Source organism: Topomyia yanbarensis, chromosome 2 (genome assembly GCF_030247195.1).
Source record: "Topomyia yanbarensis strain Yona2022 chromosome 2, ASM3024719v1, whole genome shotgun sequence".
Classification (NCBI taxonomy): domain Eukaryota; kingdom Metazoa; phylum Arthropoda; class Insecta; order Diptera; family Culicidae; genus Topomyia; species Topomyia yanbarensis.
This window is the reverse complement of record NC_080671.1, coordinates 204,716,948-204,738,809: the sequence shown is the minus strand read 5'-3', so window position 1 is coordinate 204,738,809 and position 21,862 is coordinate 204,716,948. Positions and strand designations below refer to the sequence as shown.

At 37.7% G+C, this 21,862-nt stretch overlaps 2 protein-coding genes across 2 annotated transcripts in view; one reads left to right on the top strand and one right to left on the bottom strand.

The window, feature by feature from the left end:
- Window positions 1-205: 205 nt before the first annotated feature.
- LOC131682749 (protein yellow) overlaps window positions 206-21,862 on the bottom strand; it is a 112,645-nt gene continuing 90,988 nt past the window's right edge. Inside the window, exon 4 of the mRNA XM_058964466.1 lies at window positions 206-951. Within this exon, the coding sequence (XP_058820449.1) occupies window positions 271-951 (681 nt within the window). The 3' untranslated portion in view covers window positions 206-270. The remainder of the gene's footprint in view (window positions 952-21,862) is intronic.
- LOC131682752 (uncharacterized) lies at window positions 1,670-6,480 on the top strand. Its single transcript, XM_058964470.1, has 2 exons — window positions 1,670-2,165; window positions 4,148-6,480. Exons 1-2 carry the CDS (start codon window positions 2,123-2,125, stop codon window positions 4,663-4,665), a joined length of 561 nt encoding a protein of 186 aa, XP_058820453.1. The 5' UTR covers window positions 1,670-2,122; the 3' UTR covers window positions 4,666-6,480.

Genomic DNA, 21,862 nt, shown 5'->3' with positions numbered 1-21,862 from the left:
GACTGATCGAGCGAAAATATAGGTAGCCTTGAGAAAGACTGTTGCTGTTAAAAACTCTAGATACACCAGGAGCTATCAAGATTTGTGACCGGTTCGAACGAAGGTTCAAGCCGGTATGAGGTGTTTTATTGTAGAGTAGATGTTTATATTTATGGGTTCTTCGACCTATACGCGGACGTTCTTTTAACAAGTAATTAAAGACAAGTTTCACTTAGTTTATATTTTATTTCCTGCTTCGTCTTAAATAATGTGTACTGAAATGCAAAACAATTAGAAGGCATCACAAGGTGTACCTTTGATAATTTCACTTATCTTGCCGGTCAGAATTCTGTAATTGTACTGTTCGGGATCCAGCGAAGTAAATATGAACATCGGTAATCTGTCGGAGAGTACCCACACATTACCCTCATTGTCCACTTTTAAGTCATTTGGAAATACTAGCGCGTCACTATCCGAATCAACTAGTCCTTGTGTATCTGGGTTTAAAGGTTTGGCGGTATTCCAGCAACCGATGCCATCTTTGTTAACCTGAGTGTAGAATATTACACCGGTTTCCGGATCATAGAATTCTGCAGAAGATTGAGAGTTGGGACCACGGTCACCCATCAGTTTATAGTCGTAGTACGATTCTGGATTTTGTGAGTAGGTTTCGTTTTGAAGAATGCGATTAGAAACCATGAATTCCTTAGTACTTGAGAAGGCATGAAAGTAAACTGGTCGAGAACCGTCACGAGTTCTTTTTCCAACGGCCATCCCAAATACGCCATCTGTCCATTGAAAGTTTACACCGCCAATATTGTATTCGCCCGCCAATGGATCGAAGTGGAAGAAGTTATGCTTCACTCTCCAGGACTTGTCATCTCTGAACGAGTAAACGATCACTTGATATCCTCCGAGATCTGGCATATAAGCGAAAGCGTTATCGCAATCTCCTCGTTCTGCATCGACGATCTGTAATGTGAATTGGAATATCTTTATTGTGAAATAAACTGTATTTGCGTAAGGAAATATTATTATTCTTGTATGGATCTATACTGCCCATAAAAGCATAAGAGTCCCATATGGATTTATGTCGAAAATGAGTTATCTGTTGGATTGTATTCTGTATCACCAGTGAATCACAATGCACATATAGGATTACCAGGTTTGTTTAGAAAATATCGAAAAAATACCAAAACATTGTTGTTCCATCCCATAAGGCTCAATGAAAATGTAAATCTTAAACAGCGTTTTTCTCGGCTTGCTGTTTTTCATTGCTTTTATGGGCAGTATATTAGAGATAAATTAGACTACAGATAACAGACACTTGATATATGAAGCAACCGACTGAACCATATTAAAGTAGCTGGAACGCTACTGTAAATTAGAGTGACAAAAAATGTTTTTCGTACGACAACGTACCGGCATAAATCACTTGAAAATATGACGATTTTCACAGTTTCACCGAATTGACAATGTTTTATTTCGGTAACATATATAAAAAATAGGACTTTTTATTGTTAAATGTGACCGGCCCACAGCAATTCACAGAAAAAAGTTATTTCCATGTATTTATGTGCATACATAACTGGATTTAGGTAGGTGTTAGCTAAATTGACTTTCCGATTACCCATTTCTTATACACGGCAAACCGTGTTCCGAGATAATAGTTACATCAAACAGCCTCGCCTTAATGTAATGTTTGTATCAAATGGATTTTAACATTATAATAAGATTTCCGATTTTGGATTTTGGCAACTTTTGGAACTTTTATACCATTGTCCATTTGTCTTCAATTGAAAAATTGGTCCTTGAAAAGAAAAATAATTCAGCTAAATGGACCACAAAAACGAACATCGGTAACAGGAGCAATTTACCGCCGGGGAATTCACGGTAGGGTAGATTCGTGACGAAAATGGGAGCTAATCGTCTCACGAAACAAACACCGCTATCAAAAAAAATTTCATTGCCGGGGAACTCTCTGTCGGAGTAGGATAATAAGGTAGTGTTACAGTGTATACAACTCATTGCCCTTTTCGTATGTACTACACAGCAATCGGTCGCAAACGATGGGTTAAGCAACACGTCATGCAGAGGTACCAACCACGACGAACAGATACTGCGAAAATACCAGAACAGTTGCATGCACACAAACCACAACCAGTCGAGTGCAAATAGTTCGAGAGGTAAGTCGTACAGGCCTTGTGCTGGGCGACTCTCCGGGTTGGCAAATGGCGACTTTCACAATTGGCGATCCTTCCAGTTACGGTTAACTGAAAAAAAAGAACACTGTTTGCCATAATGGAGAGTCGTTCAACATGTGGCTTATATCTGAGTGATCGGTTTCGAAGACGAATGTGGAAGTAGTGTGAGTGGAACAGTGGCGAAAACAAAACTATAAAGCCACGTGGTAGCTTTAGGTAAACCACGCCGAAGATGGCTTCTTTTGTCTTCAGCTTCTTTTAGTTCGATCGGAAAAGAAGGGAAGTGGTAAATGACGGCAATCGTCGAGATGGCAATGTTCGTAGCGCCAATAAGGAACTTTGGTTTTGTGCCCTATTCGGAGAGGCCGTGATGAGGCAGCCATGTTGACCCACGGCTGGGGCAGATATAACCATTTGACGCCTACCTTTCAAAAGCGAGAGTTTCTAGTTCGGCAGACGACCACCAGCGTCCATTCTTTACATGTGTAAGTTGTATCTCTACTGTTTGACGCTTACCGTCGGCTTTGATACACTATGTAACAGTAGCTGTGCTGTTTTCAAACGACGGTCGGCAGGCCGATTCTCTTGCCCGTCCTTCTGACGTAACACGGTAGTGACATGAGTCAATTGAAACCGTGGCTAAGTGAATGTTTGAGGCGGTGTTGGTCTCGCGGAAATTTACTATGGTAGGTAGGGATGGGAATAGGACGGACGGATTAGTTGGATGGGAATAGGAGGTACTGGTGGTGCGATTCGTTAGATGACTTCACCGAGCTCCGGTGCATTAAGATGATGAAGGCTGAGCGTAGATTGCTTTCATATCTCACCGATCGTGAGAAGTTAGTTCCAGGGTAAGAATTTTTTTATAATTTGCCTATGATAGAGCAATTGTACGTTTTGCTGTGTGCTGGTTCTCAGTAACCATGTCACAAATGCCACAATGTTCTATTTAAATGATACGGTACCTAGCGGAGCAGTTGCATGTTTTGCTGTTTGGTGGTTCTCAGCAACCATGTCGCAAATGCCGCAGTGTTCCACTTAAATGCTCTGCTACCTATCGATTATTTTTCCCTACGGATGGCTCCGAGCGGCTTTAATGTGTCAGACCCGGATGAATTTGATACAGCAATTGTACGTTTTGCTGTTCGGTGGTTCGGTGGCAACCATGTCGCAAATGTCAACGTCCTACTAAAATGTTACCCATCGATTTTTTGTCTGTGGATGGCTCCGAGCGACTTTAAGGTGGCAGTCCCGAAAGAATTTGATGGAATTATTGTATGTTATGCTGTTCGGTGGCTTTTCAGCAATTATGTCGCAAATGACACAATGTTCTACCCAAACGCTATGATGCCTAGCGATGATTTTTGCCTATGGATGGCTTAGAGTGGTTTTTAATGTGTTAGCCTAGAAAAATTCGATAGAGCAATTGCATGTTTTGCTGTTGTGTGGTTCTCAGCAACCACATCGCAAATTTCCTCAATGTTCTATTTAAAGGTTACCAAAAGCTACACGCGAGTTTATCGAAGAGAATCCATCGTTTACCGCTAGATGGTTGAATATTAGCAATCCTACGCAAGATGAGGATGAAGGTTATGTTTTGATGTCGGCTATTACTCAAATGTCACCCGGTTTTAATAACTTTACAACTTAATTGTTTATGTTTGTCTATTGGACGATTATCAGTAAACACGTCGCCAACGTACGGCTTTAGAAAACTTCATTTCAGTGCCATACAAATTGAAGTTTGAAATATAATCTTATAATATTTGATATTTTTTCAGTGCTTCAAATAATGGTATAATGTCTTGCCGTTAAACTAGTTCCACTAAACCACGTCAAAAATTCAAAAACTAAACACTAAACCACGTCAAAAATGCCATAAAGTCGTCTGTTTTAGTAGTTGGCTGCTCGAATGATCGTTTCGAAGATACAATGAACAAAATTCCTTTTTCCGTTACTTTCAGTACACTATTTTGAAATGGCGAACAGCGGAAAATATGTGCGTGCTCCATTCGAAAGTGAGTTGGTTGCAACGGATCTACATGACGATGAGGGTTCGGAGATGTCAGACTCCGGAACGATTTCTGCTGACGACTTGAAAATGGATCAGTCGGATAAGTCGAATGACATTGATATGCAAACTGGAATAGCGGATGAAGATAACTCCATACCAACCGGGACTAATGCTGTGGAAGGTAATACAGGTCAATACGACGGTCAAAGCACTGCTCCTTCTCATTCACTGACCGGCGATATAAGTAAAAATATCGGCGATAGAGTAGATCGCCTGGAGAATGCGATTGTCAACCTTTGCGAAGCAATGTTAGAGCAACACCGCCAAACGGCTACAAAAGACGACAAAGATACTTGGGAGAATTGTTTCCACGAACCAGAAACTGGGCAAGCTGACCGTTCCCTATCGGCGTACCCGCCAACAAGCTCTGAGAGACGTGGTATCGATATCTGGAAACATTCGAAATAGCTGCTACCTTCATCAACGCCCGCAGGACTCAGCAGTTATTATACCTGTCGATGGGTGAGGAGCTTTAAGGCATAGTACGCGCAGCCTGTTTGAAACCAGATCTGAAAAATCCTTCATGTTATAGTGAATTTGTGAAGAGTATCGACAAGTATCTCAAATCCATGACGGATAGCGCAGCAGAACATGAAGCTTTTCTGTCAATGCAACAGGATAAGGATGAATCTGCCGTCAACTTTCATGCCCGCCTAATGGAAAAGGTCCGACTCTGTGGATACAACGCAGATGATCAAAAAAGGTTGGTTCGGGTGCAGCTGATCAAAGGAATGAGAAACCAGGAATTGGAAAAAGCAGCTAGAACGTATGGCTACGAGACGGACTTTATTGTGCAGTCAGCTACGCGTAGTGAAGTTTTTGAGCGGGATAGGCACAGTTCATCAAGCAAGGCAGATGTCGAACAACTTAACCGTGTTGAAAAGTCATCGGGGTCATTTGTTGATCGGAAGCGTCGGTTCGGTGATAAATCGGATGTTAAGTGCCGCGACGCTTACGGTGAGGGACCCAGTGATCGTTTTTTGAAGCGTAACACATACAAAAATCGCTCATAGAGCAACACTAGTCACGCTGTGCACGCTGCGATCGCGCCCCACATAACGATAGCAAACGTTGCCCGGTACGAACAAGGAGCTGCAACACGTGTGGCGAGAGAGGTCATTTCGCCATTGTTTGTCGACAGAAGAAGGTGCACAGTGCCGAAGACGGAAAATTTCATGGCAAACATGCATCTGCCAACAAACCGGACGCGTATTCGTTTAGGTTATGCTAATATTAGTAACAGAAATGAATGAAACGGAACGAAAACGAGCGAGCAAGAGACTGATAGTAGTGCGGATTCGCGCTACTATACTAAATATTGGTCGGTCGGTTTTCTCTTCATTCGTTGTACACCAGAAAAGCAGAAATTTTCTCGCCATAGCCCGTACCAAACAGACCATCCGCAAGCAGTCAGCAAAGAAAACCATCCGCGAAAGTATCTCAACCCCTGGTGACGTTGAAGAGCCAAATGCTACAGAACAGGAATTGTCACCCTGCGAGAAATTCGCCGCTACCGGAAATGAATGGAATTTTCCTCCCACGATAAAACAAACCAATGGTCCTTTTCAGGACCAAATTAATTATATGGCAAGAATTTTTAATTGAAACTTCATTAAAGTTCGGTTGTCAGACATTACATGCTCGTCTTTTTTATTGGAACTGAAAAGTACATAATTTGTTTACCGATGAAAAAATCCGCTAATTATTATCACAATTTGAATAGGTGAGCGCTGCTCAGGCTAGAAACATGAGAAATAGTATTAACGGAAAATTTGCACTAATAATTCTTGACAAGTAGATTTTGATAGTCCTGAAAATCACTGTTTTGGCAACATTGCGGACGTACGAGTTTACGTCTTGCTTGGAATGATCTTCGGGGCAGCCTTCTTGACAGGTGGGGCGGTTTTCTTTGGCTTGTTCTGTGCAGCCTTCGTTGGTTTGGCCTTCTGTTTATTGCCAGCTGCTACCGCCTTTGCAGCGACAGCGTTGCCTTTCTTCGCAGCCTGTTTTTAGCGGCAGCCTTTGGTTTGTTGGCCTTCTCATTACCTCCACCATCAGCGGTTTTTTTGTTTTCGACATACAAAAATGGTATGTAACGAAAAGTGGTCCAATTTTAATCGCATATAATTCAGCCATCTCACGATAAATTTTCAAATTTTTTGCGCATATCGCCCGAAATAATTCTAAGAATAGATTCCAATAGATAAACCCAAAGATTTTTGATATCATGGTAATAAAAATTTAAATAATGTATAACCTAGTCAAAATATCGCGCATTCACACAAAGAAGATAGCTCTTACCTAGTCCGGCACGACAGATGTGTGTATCTAGCGCGCTACGCTTTTATGAATGACGTCATCATCGACTATTTAAAGAAAGGATTTGGCCGGATAAGCTCAGTTGCCTGTTGAACGGCAGGCGGAGCAGATCACTGCGCTGTGTGTTTTCACAGCTAGTGTAGCTGAGTTAGAAGTCCGTTACATTGGCTGTGGAGGTACGCTACCCAGTGCCGCCCAACGCACGATTGAGCTTGTCCTTTCAAACACTATGCTTTCTGTCATGTTGTGTTTGTTTCCAGTACACTTTTATGTACAATCTCGAACACAATCATTCGTACACAAAATCGCTTGTACATTCGAGCTCCATTTGCAAACACGGTTAACATAGTGTCGTGGTACTAGTTGTCTCTTTCGCTCTACCCATCTACGTTGACTCATTTTGCTTTGTGCGCTTGGGTTTCATGTTTGAGACGAATGTGTACGTAGGTACATCTAATTTGTTAGCAGGGTTACCATATTCACAGATTTTTCTGTAATGTCACAGATTTTTGACGTAGGACTACGTGCACTTTGCAAATTCAACAAAAATGGTACGTAACGAAAAGTCTAGTCCAATTTTAAACGCTTATAATTCAGCCATCTCGCGGTAAATTTTCAAATTTTTGCACATATTGCTTAGAAATACTTCTAAGAATAGATTCCAATAGATAAACCCAAAGATTTTTAATATCATTGCAATAAAAATTTAAATTATGTATAACATATTCAAAATACCACGCATTTACACACAGAAGGCTGCGCTTCCCTAGTCTGGCACGACAGATTTATGTACCTAACGCGCAACGCTTCTATGAATGATGTCATCATCGACTATTTAAAGACTATTAATTGTCTCAATTTTCAGCACAAATGAAAATAAATGTTCTATTCTGCGCATCTATTCCCACCTCTACGATCTAATTATTGTCTCATGGGTGTGCCGATTTCCACCTCATCTAAAAACAATCTAGTTGAAACGCAATGCCTCATATTCCATTTCCGTCGATTCTAACTTGGTATCCAGATCATGAACGCCAACGCGTGATTTGTAAAACGAATCATTCTGCTTTTTTAAGCCGATCAAAGCAACCGTAAACATCACGCACATGAAAGTAACTCATCAGCTGTTAGTAGAAGAGCGCCCAGAATTGCGCACGCAGGAAATAACCATGCGAAGGTTAACAACTGGAATCTCAAGTTTCAGATCAAACATTGCTTCCTCCCGATCTGAATTCTATGTGCAAATGAAAATAAAATATCTGCAATCAACAATTAGTTGAATAACTTGAAATAATTGATTACTTCTCGACAAACATATGATTACGGCCTAAAAGCCAACTGTTAAAATCCACTTTGAATGGAAATTCCAGACAAACCGTTACTAGTCGAACACAGTTCACAACAGTTTATGAAAGAGAAAACTTTTCTCGTTCGTTTACTACCAACATCTGTGATTGGCGTGTAACGGTTTGTCCGGAATTTCCATTCAAAGTGGATTTTGACAGTTGGCTTTTAGGCCGTAATCATATGTTTGTCGAGACTTATACTTGAAGTTGCATAACAAAGCGTAAACGTTTTTTTCTTGGTATTGTCATCTCCATCACAGGCTAAGGAGACGAAAACTTTCTTAGCAACAAATTCACGCGAATTGATGGAAAGCGCCACAAAGGTAAATAATACGTTCCATAAATTTATTGATTCCACGAGATTCATTTCCACTCAACCTATCCTAATACATAGGTACTTTAAAGCCAATTTATGAATGAATACACTGTTACCCAAAAAACCGTTGCATAAAACGCAACATTATTTTCGATTCTTGTATATGTTTTGCTTCGTTATATGATTAAGACCACTGCACTCGCGCCATTTATATGTGTGCTTTAGGAAAATTACATTAACGTCAAAAAGCTTTTACATTTTTTTCCAGACTGAGAATCTCCCATAAAGATTTAAAACAGTTCCAGATATTAGTTCGAATATCGATCGCAGTTTTCTGTCTGCTTTTTTTAAGATCTTCTTAAATAAGTTTAATTGGATTCGATCGCTCATTATAAAAAAAATGACCTGATGAGCAAGATGGTTTGGTTCAATATGTACCATTCGATGTTGATGATTAAACGTGAAGTGAACTGTAGAAAGGAATATTTTTGATTAATTATTAATCCAAATGTAATAAGAAATGAAATATTTCTTTTTTTTTGCAGTCCTGCGTCTACAGTTCGTACAACCCCATAGGGCTGTCCCTTGTAGTTTTTTTTTCAGAATTCTTGATCACAGATTTATTTTAGCAGATGGCAGATTTTTGGCATTTTGATGAAAATTTCACCGATTTTTGGAAATATTGTGATTTTTCACAGATTTTTCGGAAATTTATCGCAGATTTTTTCCTGTTTCAGTTATCTCAGATGGTAAAAGGATGTTTTTGACCGAAACACAGATTTCAATGTGGCATCCCTGTTTGTTAGTAATTGCATGCGTAACCTTCATGATAGCAATCTGTGCTTTCGTTGCGCAAGGCGAAAACTTTCTTAGCAACAAATTTACGCGGATCGATGGAAAACACAACGAAAGTTTATTATTTACGTTCGATCAGTTCATTGATTCATTTTCACTTCAAGTGATTCATTTCCACTCAGCCTATCCTATTTTGATCTGCTAATAGGTACATATTACAAAGCCTATTTATGATTGAATACACTGCCATTCGAAAAACCGTTGCAAAAACGCATCTAAGACCATATATAAAATTGTTTTCGTTTCTTGTATATAAATAGTTTCGATATATGATTAAGGCCACTGTATTCGCTACATTTGTATGCGTACTTTAGGAAAGTACCAATAATGGCAAAATATAACTAGAAAGCTTGGTCTATGCATGAAATGTGATTATATTGTCTAAAATTTGATTTTTCTTCGCCGGTCCGGGTTTTTTACCACACACAATCGAATTTTTTTTATAATTTTTATAAGCTGATCTTGTGCTATAAAGTTTTAGTTCCACGTATAAGTTCGGTCACAAATGAAATGACCTGATAACCAAGAAGGTTTGGTTCAATAAGTAACAGTCGATGTTGATTTGTTATGATTAAACTGTAGGTAAGAAATATATTTGATTTATTATTACTCTAAATGTGCTAAGAAAATAAATATTTTACATTAAGTAGTATAGTCCTACGTCTACAGTTTGTGCAACCCCATAGGGCTGCCCCTTGTAGTTTTCTTCTCTCCTGTGGTAGTCGATTTCTTCGAGTTTTTGCCTTTCTCAATAGATAGGTATTGCAATTGCTCTGAAAACCGACTTTTTAACGGAGGCCCGTAGCGCCGAGTGACATATACCATTCGATTCAGTTCGTCGAGTTCGGCAAATGTCTGTGTGTATGTGCGTCTGTGTGTGTGTACGCGAACACAATCTCACTCACTTTTCTCAGAGATGGCTGAACCAATTTTCACAAACTTAGTCCCAGTGAAAGGTGCAACGTTCCCATAGGCTGCTATTGAATTTCTAATAGATCCGACTTCCGGTTCCGGAATTACACGGTGATTAGTACGATCACGTAGAAAATGTCGATTTTAATATATTCTGCAATGAATGTATAATGGTGAAATTTTTTCCAAAATGTAACCACAAATGCTTCGATTTGTAGTACTAGGTCACTAACAGCCATTCAAAGTCTTTTTGGTCACATTGGCCACCATCATCGGTTCCGGAAGCCCCGGCGGAAGTATCTAAATTCAGAATAACAGTCACATCGGTTTCTCGGAGATTGCTAGACCGAATCAACCAAACTTAGTCTCAAATGAAAGATGTTGCGTCCCCGTAAATGGCTATTAAATTTTATCCCGAACTGACTTCCGGTTCCGGAGTTACGGGTTGTGGCGTACGATCACATAGCAAATTGTGATGCAAACCGATGAAAGCAAAAAAGGTAAAAATTTCGCCAAAATGTCTCTCAAACAACTTAAATTTGCAGTTCTAGGTCATAAATTCCCATATAAGCCGGAACTCAAAATTTTTGAAATTTCAGAAATCGAATTCGTATTTTTGATGCTAAACATCTTTAAAATACATGAAACGTCGAGATTTTATGTTATCACGAAAATTTTTTTTTATAAAAATCGACTTTTTGGGACTTTTTCGATTTCGCACCAGGCGGTGTTGGGCACCTGGACGAATAAAAAACAAAACCTTTTTTTCTTCTAGTTACTTCAACATAAGCGAATTCAAATGGTTTATATTATCCATCAGAACGCAAATTACTCAAGCTAAGCAGTATTTCTCTTGTTCTTTGGTTGTTTAATTATTGACTTCTAATTTATAGTAGGGGAGACCAGTGGTGGCGATGGTTTCACTTATCTTATTTTATTTTTTAATTTAATAGGATCGTGTAAAAGAGAATTTTTGAGATTCTTCAGGTGAAATTTCGAAGCAAGCAAGCAAAAAAGAACAAATTTTGTTTGTGGTTACCGTAAACCGGGGTGACTTTGATCAGCGGGGTGACTTTGATCACTCGAAACTTTTTTCCTAGATCGCTTATTAAACCAGAATAATCTACCGAATCATTTTAATTTGAACTGATTTTTACTCTAAACTTATAAAATACTGATTTGTTATACTTTTTGAGTATATTGTTCGGTTTTTGGGTACAAAAACTACAAAAAACCGAAATTTTACTTTACCTTATTTTTACGAAGCTTCGTAAAGTGTCTATTTTTTATAAAACAAACAAATCTCAGATTTGAGCAAAAGTAATTAATTACAAGCGAGTTTTTATTTTCCTTTAGATTGGGATGTGCCAACTTTAGTTTTAAGAGTTTGTTTATTTTAAATACATTTTTTTGTAAAACTAATTTGCAACTATTTCAAATTATTATAAGCTAAAATTTGCAACATTTTTTTATTGTTCAATATTCCAACGTGTTAGAATGGATGAAACTTTTTGTACATCGATAAAGCACTGAAATAAAACAATTTTAGCAGTTTTAAAGGTTTTCAGAAACTTTTATTCTAGTTGGACACGAATTATACGAATTTTGGTTACTCGAATTTTACAGTACATTGAAATACTTTGTATAATACCAATTAACATCTATTTAACAATGAATATCTTTCCAGAATCAGTTTAAACAAATAATACGACTAAAAGGGGCTCTCACTCTAATATGCTCCAAATCATAACGCTTAACGTGAATGAAACAGAATATAATGCAACATAAGTACATGGGAGAATGTATTACACAGTACTTGAAGTGTAGGACTATAAACAGTGCCATATGTCTAATGCAATAGGAGAAAAAAGACGCCAACTTACCCTAGTCTCCCCTAAATATAATGAAATGATAAGGACATCCATATTCTAACAGCAGCATTCACCCAAAGATTTTAAAACATGTTTCTTTTCAGCTAAAATTGCACATAAAGCTAGTTTCGGTACGATAAATGATCACAACAGATTGAAATTTTTTTCGCCCAGGTGCCCAACACCGCCTTTAGGCGGGCAAAGTGCTTTACCAAAAAAGCTAAATTTCCGAATTATTTCACTAAACCAATTCACATCTACAGTAAAATGCTACTAACAGGCTACTCAACAATATTTTTTTTAGTTATTAAAATTTCCAAAAATAGTTAAAATTTGTTTAATGAAGATTACCACTAAACACAAAATAGTTTTTTTCCACGTTTTCATCGAATTTTCAACTTTGAGCTTCAATTGCCTTTAACAGAAAGCTACGATTATTCAAACAATGTTTGTGTATGAAAGGTGTGAGCGTTGGGAAGAAATACTAGTGCGGATGACAACATACAATCCTGTTTTAGTGGTTTTATTTAGATTTTTAAAGAGACCGCCTAGAGGCGGTGTTGGGAACTAGAGGGTTAAAATCCTTCCTGCCAGCCTGGCGATGTCACACACATGTAGTTGGCCTGGCGATGCTGCTCCTGTTGTACTGCTTCTACTGCCGCCGGAGTCGGGATCATGTAAACGAATGACGAAAAATTCAAACAAACCTTATATCTTATAATCGTTGCATGGTTTAACATCGCAAAAAAAGACGTGGCTAACTATGAAATGAAGTACTGGCTAATGGTGGGACAGATAATAATTGGTTTCGGAAAATCAATTGTTCTTTATTCATGTATGTTATACATACTTAGAAATCTTATAGAAGATTCCTGATTATTTTTCTGACTGATTTGATCAAACATTGTGAATTTTGGTTAAGTAGGGTTACTGCGCCCTAATTCATCTTAGCACCTCTATTCATCCCACCTATTTAAACACATTAGTTAGAGCAGTATCTGCTATCTCTTTTCAATGCATTAGCTCAAATGGTGAGATGAATAAGGGTGCGTTGTACTGGACTTTTCGCTTCGCTCTAACGCGAGTATTTTACATTTTCCAAGCCAGATTTTTTATTGATCTGCTTCTTCAGAACAAAGCAAAAATGTTGATACCTATTTAAGCGCAATCCAATCAGTGTAAGCCGAGTTATCAGCGAAATAGTGTGACATCGTGACTAATGAGATGAATAAGGGCACGTTAACCCTACAATGAAAGTTACAAACTTTCAAAACGCGACCTTCGGTTTTTTCCCGAAATTTTGAAGCGGGGCTTCTATTTCTAAGAAAAGATGTTCAAATTTAATTCTTTCGAGAGAAATGATAGCACTGATAAGGGCTAATTTGTTTGCTGAAGAAAATATTCTCCGGGTGGGAGATTTTTGCTCCTATTTGTTCCTGCGGTCTAACACGGAGCTGCCCAAATTTATCCACGGAGATGAGTCCTAATAATCACTTTCTCTCCCGGGGTTGACATACAGTCAATGGATATCTGACAAGTGGACTTGCTCAAACTGACTGAAATGACAATTCTTTCTGATCAAGATTTGCGGCTTGATTCATGAAATGAACGGGAACCAATCAGGAACGAACTTCAGTCAGATGATTTGAAATCGGTTTTTTTTTCGTGTGTGTATGCTATCTCACATCCATCAGAAATGAAAATGATGGCTTCTGCTAGTAGCACGTATCGACACAAACTGATTCATCCACCAGTCGTGTACAGCTCACAAATGCTTCTCGGTATTGTACAGAAATCCGTTCGCGTCAAGCAACCAAATACGAATGTTGATAGAAACAAATCTGTAGCGGACCTATATTTAAAGCTTTTCATCATGTAAGTGTTCGGTTGGTGCACCATATTGACGGATCTGGCCGAGATGAGCTGAAATTTTTTAGCATTTTCGGTAGTTTTTGAAAGATTTTTTAAAACCCAGTATTTTCGGTATTATTGCATGTTATACATTCTCCAAATTTTAATACTACATTGCGGAACATTTTTTCGATAAAATTGCTTTAAACCTCAAATCATTTTATTAAGTATGATGGAAGTTATAAACGTTCAAAATCTGACGCGACTGCCACAGCCGATATTTTGAAACGGGACCCCCATATTGAAACGTTTGAAGTATTCTACTTCAAAAGGGTCCACCAGTGGCGTGACCAATTCAAAAGAAGTTCTGGTGACGAAGTTGAAAATCAACACGAACGTTCTGTCAGGGATAGAAAAGCACCGGCGTACTTGGACGTTCATATGATGTTTCATAACGAATAAATACATATTGTGAAACATACACACTTATACATATACAACAAATAAAATATATAAACATATGATTTCAAACCCAGTTTGTTTTACCCGTTCACCGTTTTAGGTGACTCACGGAAACATGAGCTAAATGGCTCAAGAAATCAGCACCTAAACGGCTCACGGGGACGAGAGCTAAACGGCGACGCAATTGATGGAGACAAGAAACAAGAGAAGAGTCGAGAGTTAAATCAAAGCTCATAGGTCGAGCCATTCCATGAACCCAGTGAGGTTCCGAGATAGAGCAGAAGAAAGAGATGCGACGATAGCACAACGAATCCCCACGAATTAATACATTTAAGTAGATCCATGGGGAAGAAGGGCCCAAAAAAGGTAAGAAGTATTTTTGATAGTTAGGCACGAACGTGAGTCGTGAGTCCCACACAGTGACAATACACTACAGGCGAGTCTTTTAAAGCTTTTTGAACTTAACTATAAAAAGACACACACATACACGCGCATGCACAAATACAGATTTGTTTTCCGATCATGATGAGCTGAGTCAAATGCTATTTAACCTTCGGCCCGGGATTAGCTTGACGATTTTCAGCTTTAAATAATATATAATATAAATAATATCTGTACTAAATTAACCAAAAACATAGGCGGTCGCTTTTACCCCACCATTTTTGAAAATACCAAAAATGAGCTTTTTAGTAAAACGCTTGCATTTCAAAATTTTTACAAAGAATGAATACAATACTATGCATAGAAAGTTGTGCAGAAGCTTAATTTTAAATTTTATATATGTAGCGACTTGATCCTATGTAAAATGAGCATTTTACAGTTAACACCATTTGCTAGATCGGGGCCACATTATGCAAGCAATTCGAATCGACTTTTTCATACAAGCTCGCATACAATAAACCTTTCGTTTCGAGATGCGTAATGTCACCCCGGGTTTGCCCCATCTTACCCTATAGCAAATATTCCTAAATCGTTCTGCAGCGCTCGGTCGCATGTTCTAAAGCACTATTGGCACCTATCCGATCCGTTTTAGTGCCAGTTCAGTACTTTGCACGGACTCCAATATTCTTTCATATACTTGTGTGCATTCACACTTACCCGGCACATCACCGTGGATTACCTGCACTGCGTTGATCAATCCGAACTGTACACTATATTCATTTACATGAACATTAGTTTTATTCTCTACATTCACTCCTTTCTCCAAAAATTTTAGTTGCAGATCCAGCGTGAGATTTAACCTGGTTCTATCGAAACAGTTTTTTTACAGCCATTCTCTATTTGCACCTATAAATCGATTCGTTTTACTTGAAAAATTGAACCATTCTGCTTCACCCGGGTGTGCTGGTTAATAACGTCATCATTTTGTTTCCCAGATTTTGTGCACTTCCCACTAATCTGGACTCCACACTTTTAAAATGCGAGTGATCAAACTTAGAACTGCGAGCTGTCACATGTATTTCAAGCGATTCAAATGATACAGGTGACAGGCCAGTCGTATTAACCAGTCAACGAGAATTTACAAGAAGAATCCAGTTTTTAGTGCCACAAGCAATAACAAAACCTGAATCTTGTTTAGATGTGGATTTCCAAAAGAAACATTTTTGTAGAAGTTTGAACTACGCATGCAGAATGCCGGTATCATGCAGCAGTAGCGGAGAGGAGAACGCCGGCTATCAATTATTGCACCCGTAAAAGGCTGGTCAGTCGCCATGAAAATTATTGTGGCATATTTTTAAAGTGTTGTGTTGTGTTTTTCAATGAATGTAATTCAGTTTAATAAATGTTTAAAATGTAGTGTTTTTATTGAATAAATGTGTTTATGTATGGAATCGGAGCCCTGAACCGCCGACCAACAATTGCCGTATAAGTCCGCCAAGCACCGTCCACCAAACAATCACCCGGAACCGAATACAGTCCACCCAACAATGAAGAAAGAAAGGGGTAAGAGCCAGATCCCAAACAAGTAGTGTTGTCAAACTTTAATAAATATACGCAACAAGGTTGCCACCTAATGCAGAAATTACTAGATAATTTAATGATGTAGTAGAATGCTTCTGATAATGATTTTTGGAATTTTAAATATCGGCCAGTTTTCAGTCAAATACTCCTACACGGAAAAAAATCCGTTCATAAATTCATGAACAAAAGATCACGATTTCGTGAACTGAACGATTTATGAAAACCGGGGCCAATTTCCTGAAATTATGAATAATAAACCCCGTATTCATGAAACTATTTGTGTTTTCTAAAAACAAAAACTGGGAATACAGAGTCGACAGTCAAACGTTGTGCATGATTTCAAGAGCTTATTTGCGATTCTTGTGAATTCTCATGACGGTAGCGAGATTAAAGTTCATGTTTTCAAAATCGTAGTCGCGAAGTTCGTAATTTCTATTCACGTTATCGTGATATTTTAGTCATGAGTAAGGTATTTGTCACAATTTTAGATATTTTTGTCACTAGTTGTGTGATTTGTGTTCATGATTTCAGGATCTTAGTCACGATTTTCGTAATTTCTGTTCATGTTGTCATGATATTTTATTTTAGAGCTTACATTCAAAGAGTAATGTAACTAATGTTCATGATATCAGCAGTTTTATCATGGTATTCGTAAATTCTCTTCGCCTTATCGTGATCTTTTATTTTTTGCCTACTAGCGGTTTTTTACTCGGAAAAACGTTACAATATGAACTGGCTCATTAAAATAAGACACATTCGCGGTATCTTGTTCTGTGAACTATATCACGCACACTATTTGGGGCTCTCAGTGCAGTTTTCGTTTTCTGCCTGGACATCACAATGAACCTTATCAAATGAATAACGATGTTCGAGGTCCTAATAGATTTTTGTTAGATGCTCGTACCTATTACTGATCGCTAGCAGCTGGGTATTTCCTGAAAAAGTGCATGAAACAAAAATGATTTCACGAATAATACTTCAAATTTTGTTCTTTCACAAAATTTGAAGTATTATTCGTGAAATCATTTTTGTTTCATGCACTTTTTCAGGAAATACCCAGCTGCTATTCGCGTAAACATTTCATTACCATGTTGTATGAAATTGTAAATGATTAGAGATATCTTCTAAATATCACAAGATAGATCGTAAATCATGTACTAGGAATCATGAACCGGTTCACGAATACATGAAATTATATTTTATGATTTCATAAACTTTTTCACGAAATACATGAATATTTCATGATTTCGTGAACTATTTCACGAGCACAGATATTAAATCGTAACTAATATATTAGGAATCATGGACCAGTTCACGAATGCAAGAATATTTTATGATTTCGTGAACTATTTCACGAAAACGAATGGTAAGTTGTGACTATTATACTAGGTATTATGACCCAGTTCACGAATACATGGATAATATTTGATGATTTCGTGAACTATTTCACGAGTACGGATTTTGTATCGTAACTAATATATTAGGAATCATGAACCAGTTCACGAATACATGAATAATACACGGATATTGGATCGAGACTAATATATTAGGAATCATGAATTAGTTCACGAGGATTCAGGAATAAAATTCCAAATTTTGAATATTTTGATTTTGTTTGTTGATTTTGTTGTGTTTTGTTATGTTCCTATATCCACAGAGAACAGACATCAATGATCGAACAAAAATATTTCAAAAACGTGTGTAAACATTTGAATTAATATAGGATAAACACTAGCGCCGCCAAACCAACTTATCCCAACTATCCGTCAAATCCATTCCGGACCCGGTTCGAAATCCTGAATGGATTCAGTATGGAATCTTGCTCAAAGAAAACAACCGATTCCGACTATCGGTTCATGCATTTGAGCTGGAATTCATACTGGAAGTCCGAGCCGGTTCCGGACTAGTTTGACTGGGTAGAGGAATAACCGCTTTCAATTCAGTCGAACTCAGTCACAAAAAAACATGACGACAGTAGCGCACCTGGTTTGGATATCCCAACCACCTTCGAAACCGTTAGAGATTTTTACACAAGTTGAATGCTGAAGATGGACGTCTGTTCTCTGTGCTATATGTATGAAAAACTCATGAGTCAACCTTTGGTTTTATGAATAATGTTCATAAAGTTCGCGTACTGACAATCGAATTAGAAATAACTTGGCGGAAACCATGACTGAAGGCCACAAAACAAAACAAAAATATTTCCACTGATGAAAGCGTTATGCGGGAGTTACTGAAGGGAAATTGAACATAATTATAAAAGCTATGATTTTTGTTCAAGCTCCTGTTTTCGTAACGTATCCCGATAATTTTATTGTTTTCAGATCACTAAATTCATGTTATTTGCTTTTGCTGAAACTACATTGTTTACGTAGGAGAATCAAACCGTCACGAGTCGGTGTTGTAACTTAAAAAATCAATCAAAAACTTTAAACAGTTTTCGGCATCTTTGACTATCTGGAGTACTTTAAAAAACACCAAGAAGTAAAAGATAACAAGAATGACAACAAGAATCTTTGTTAATCCTTTATTCAACTAATTTAATTTAGTTTTCGAGTAGAAAAAAATTGCGTTCTTTGCGTACAGTAACTGCTGTAACAGTAGCGCTGAGTGTTATCAATGTATTACTGGTCAGAAATAATTTTTCATTTCAATTTCCGTTTCATTTCGTGGTATTTTTCAAAATCAGATTTTTAAACTTTCACTCTTCTAAACAATTCCATATCAACTTTTGAATAGGGCTAATAAGATTTGTAAACAAACTTTTGCTTTGCTGATTTCTCTTATTTTGTTATAATTTCAACACAGAAAACATTTTAAATCGATTCTACCAAGGGTAAATATGTTGATTCAAGTGTATTTTTCAAGAAATTCAGCTCGGCAGCAGAGTAATGAGCGAAAGAAGTTTGTTTACAAAAATCTCATTAGCCCTTTTGAAGATAATAGAAGATTTTGAAGATTAATATTGAATTGCGCTTTTTCAAATATATCAAAATTTAATTTCCTACCGTTTCTAGACCATTCATTCACCTCTAAGAATCATGCTATTTTTTTTCAATTCGGTTGAAAATTCGTGAAGTATTAATAGTTTTTGTGAAAAAGTTAAAACCGCGATTTTTTGCTTGTTTTTGTTTTTTCTCCTTTTTTATTAACCACTTAGAGTGAGTCAATATTTTTCCTTTTTTATATTGTAACGAATTGAATTAGCAAGGAACTGGAAGGTGAAATATTTTTCAAATATTAAGCGCTGTAGTACTCAAGGAAGAGCAAGGATTTGAAGTAAGAAAGTTGCAAGTTGATGAGCAAGCTTAGAGTTTCCCGGCTACTTAACTCTTTGTCTTCTGCAACGCAGGAGTGAAGATCTTTTGGAATTAAATGCGATTCACCTGAGTCTTCGTCATGTCCGGTGCCTTCATTACTTACAACAAGACAGGCATGACTGACCCACGTGAAATGCCTCGTGCTTGCATTCTTGCAAATAAGGCTATTGACGCGTGTCTCATATTGGAGCTCACAACTCGCGATATCTGTGTTGTCACAGTTACACTGACTGTCGGAAATGCAGACAATATATATATATATATATATATATATATATATATATATATATATATATATATATATATATATATATATATATATATATATATATATATATATATATATATATATATATATATATATATATATATATATATATATATATATATATATATATATATATATATATATATATATATATATATATATATATATATATATATTTAGTTCAGAAGATCTACCGCATAACGAGTCATCTCCTTCTGATGATTTCAAAAGCGTTGTATCATATTGTAGCAGAAATGGGCTTCCGCTCATTATCGGCAGTGATGCGAATGCTCATCACATCATTTGGGGCAGCTCAGACATCAATCTGAGAGGCTCTGAACTGACGGAGTACATAAGTAGTACAAGTCTCCATATTCTGAATGTGGGAAACCGACCAACTTTTGCGAGGTCTGGGAGGGAGGAGGTGTTAGACACAGAGCTGCAAATTTTCAACAGTTTGTTTTGAACTTGAAGGGAGAAAAATCTCAAATCATGCCCTACTATGTTCAATTCGCACTTGTTCGTTTCCATTATTCATTCAAACAGCCGACCTGCTCAATCATTTTCCATTCATTTTCAATTTCATTGACCCTGTGAATATCTCTTTACTGGGGTATTGACTAGGTATTTCAAGCAAAACTACTCTGAACATAGTTCTTACTGTCCATGTAAGCTTGAAAACGCAAAACATGTCGACATATAACCTAAACTGGCCTCTACAGAGCAGATGACAGTTTTGGTTGGTGAATGAAAAAGCATCAATTTGAAATGAAGACGTACGGTTCAGTTATGAAAATCCCGCCAACTTGAAAGTGAATGATTAAGTGAGGCTTTGAATTTAAATCGTGGTTGGGTTTGATTGAGCTGAAAGTTGGCATTTGAAAATGAAAATTTGCACCACTGGTTAGACATAACACTTTGCTCTGATAGTATTTTGCATGAGCTGGGAAATTGGCAGGTTCCACATGAAACTGAACCGTCTCGATTCGATCATAAATATATATATTTTTCGATCATTTTGATGTCAATGTGGTAACATATCGTAATCCTAAATCTACAAACTGGGACCTCTTTTTGGAAAACTTGGTGACTAAATTTCATGGATATTTTCCAACAATTAGTCAACTAGACAACTTAGATGACGTCGTGGATACGACAAACTCATTCATATTAGCATCCTACGAAGAAGCTTATCCACTTCGTACTGTTAAATCGACTAGGGGAACCCCTTGGTGGAGGGCTGAGCTTGAAAGAATGAAGAAAGTTATGAGAAGAGGTTGGAACCGGCGTCAGCGTGATGACTCCAGGGCTTTCAGGTCAGCTCGTAGTGCATACAAGAAATGTCTTAGATCTGCAGAACGGGCTGGCTAGCAAAACCTATGCACTAATGTCTCTAGTCTGAACGAGGCTAGCAGGTTAAATAAAATTCTCTCCAAATCGAATGATTTTCAGATGAACTCTTTAAAAACCAGAGACGGTGTTTATGTGACGGATGAAAAAGATGTTCTTAATTGTCTCTTCGACACACACTTTCCAGGTTGTATCAATCCAGAGTTGAACAATGTTCACAGATCACATTCTGGTAATTAGGACTCGTGGGCGTTAGCACGCACATTGGTTTCCACTGAATCGGTCAAGTGGGCAGTTGACAGCTTTGCTCCATACAAATCACCCGGAAAAGATGGAATACTTCCCGTGCTACTGCAAAAGGGATTTGATATTCTTAAACATGCCTTGAAAAAATTTTGCTTTCCAGTCTTGCTACCAGGTATATCCCGAAAGCATGGCGAGAAATAACTGTTAGATTTATTCCCAAAGGGGGGGGGGGGCGCTCAAGCTATGAAGAAGCTAAGAGTTTTAGGCCTATGAGCTTAAGTTTAGTTCAATATCCACTGCACAAAATGCAACATGCATATCAGTGTGGAAAATCCACGATCACTCTGCTTCACGATGTTGTTTACAACTTTGAGAAAGCTTGTTGAAGAAACTCAATGGGCTTGGATTTCCAACCTACTGGTTTTGTGACGATTACCAAATAATAATTACTGGATTTTGCATCGGAACAATCTTTGACTTAATGCAACAGGCATTAAGAGCTGTCGAACAGTGGTGTCGACAAGTTA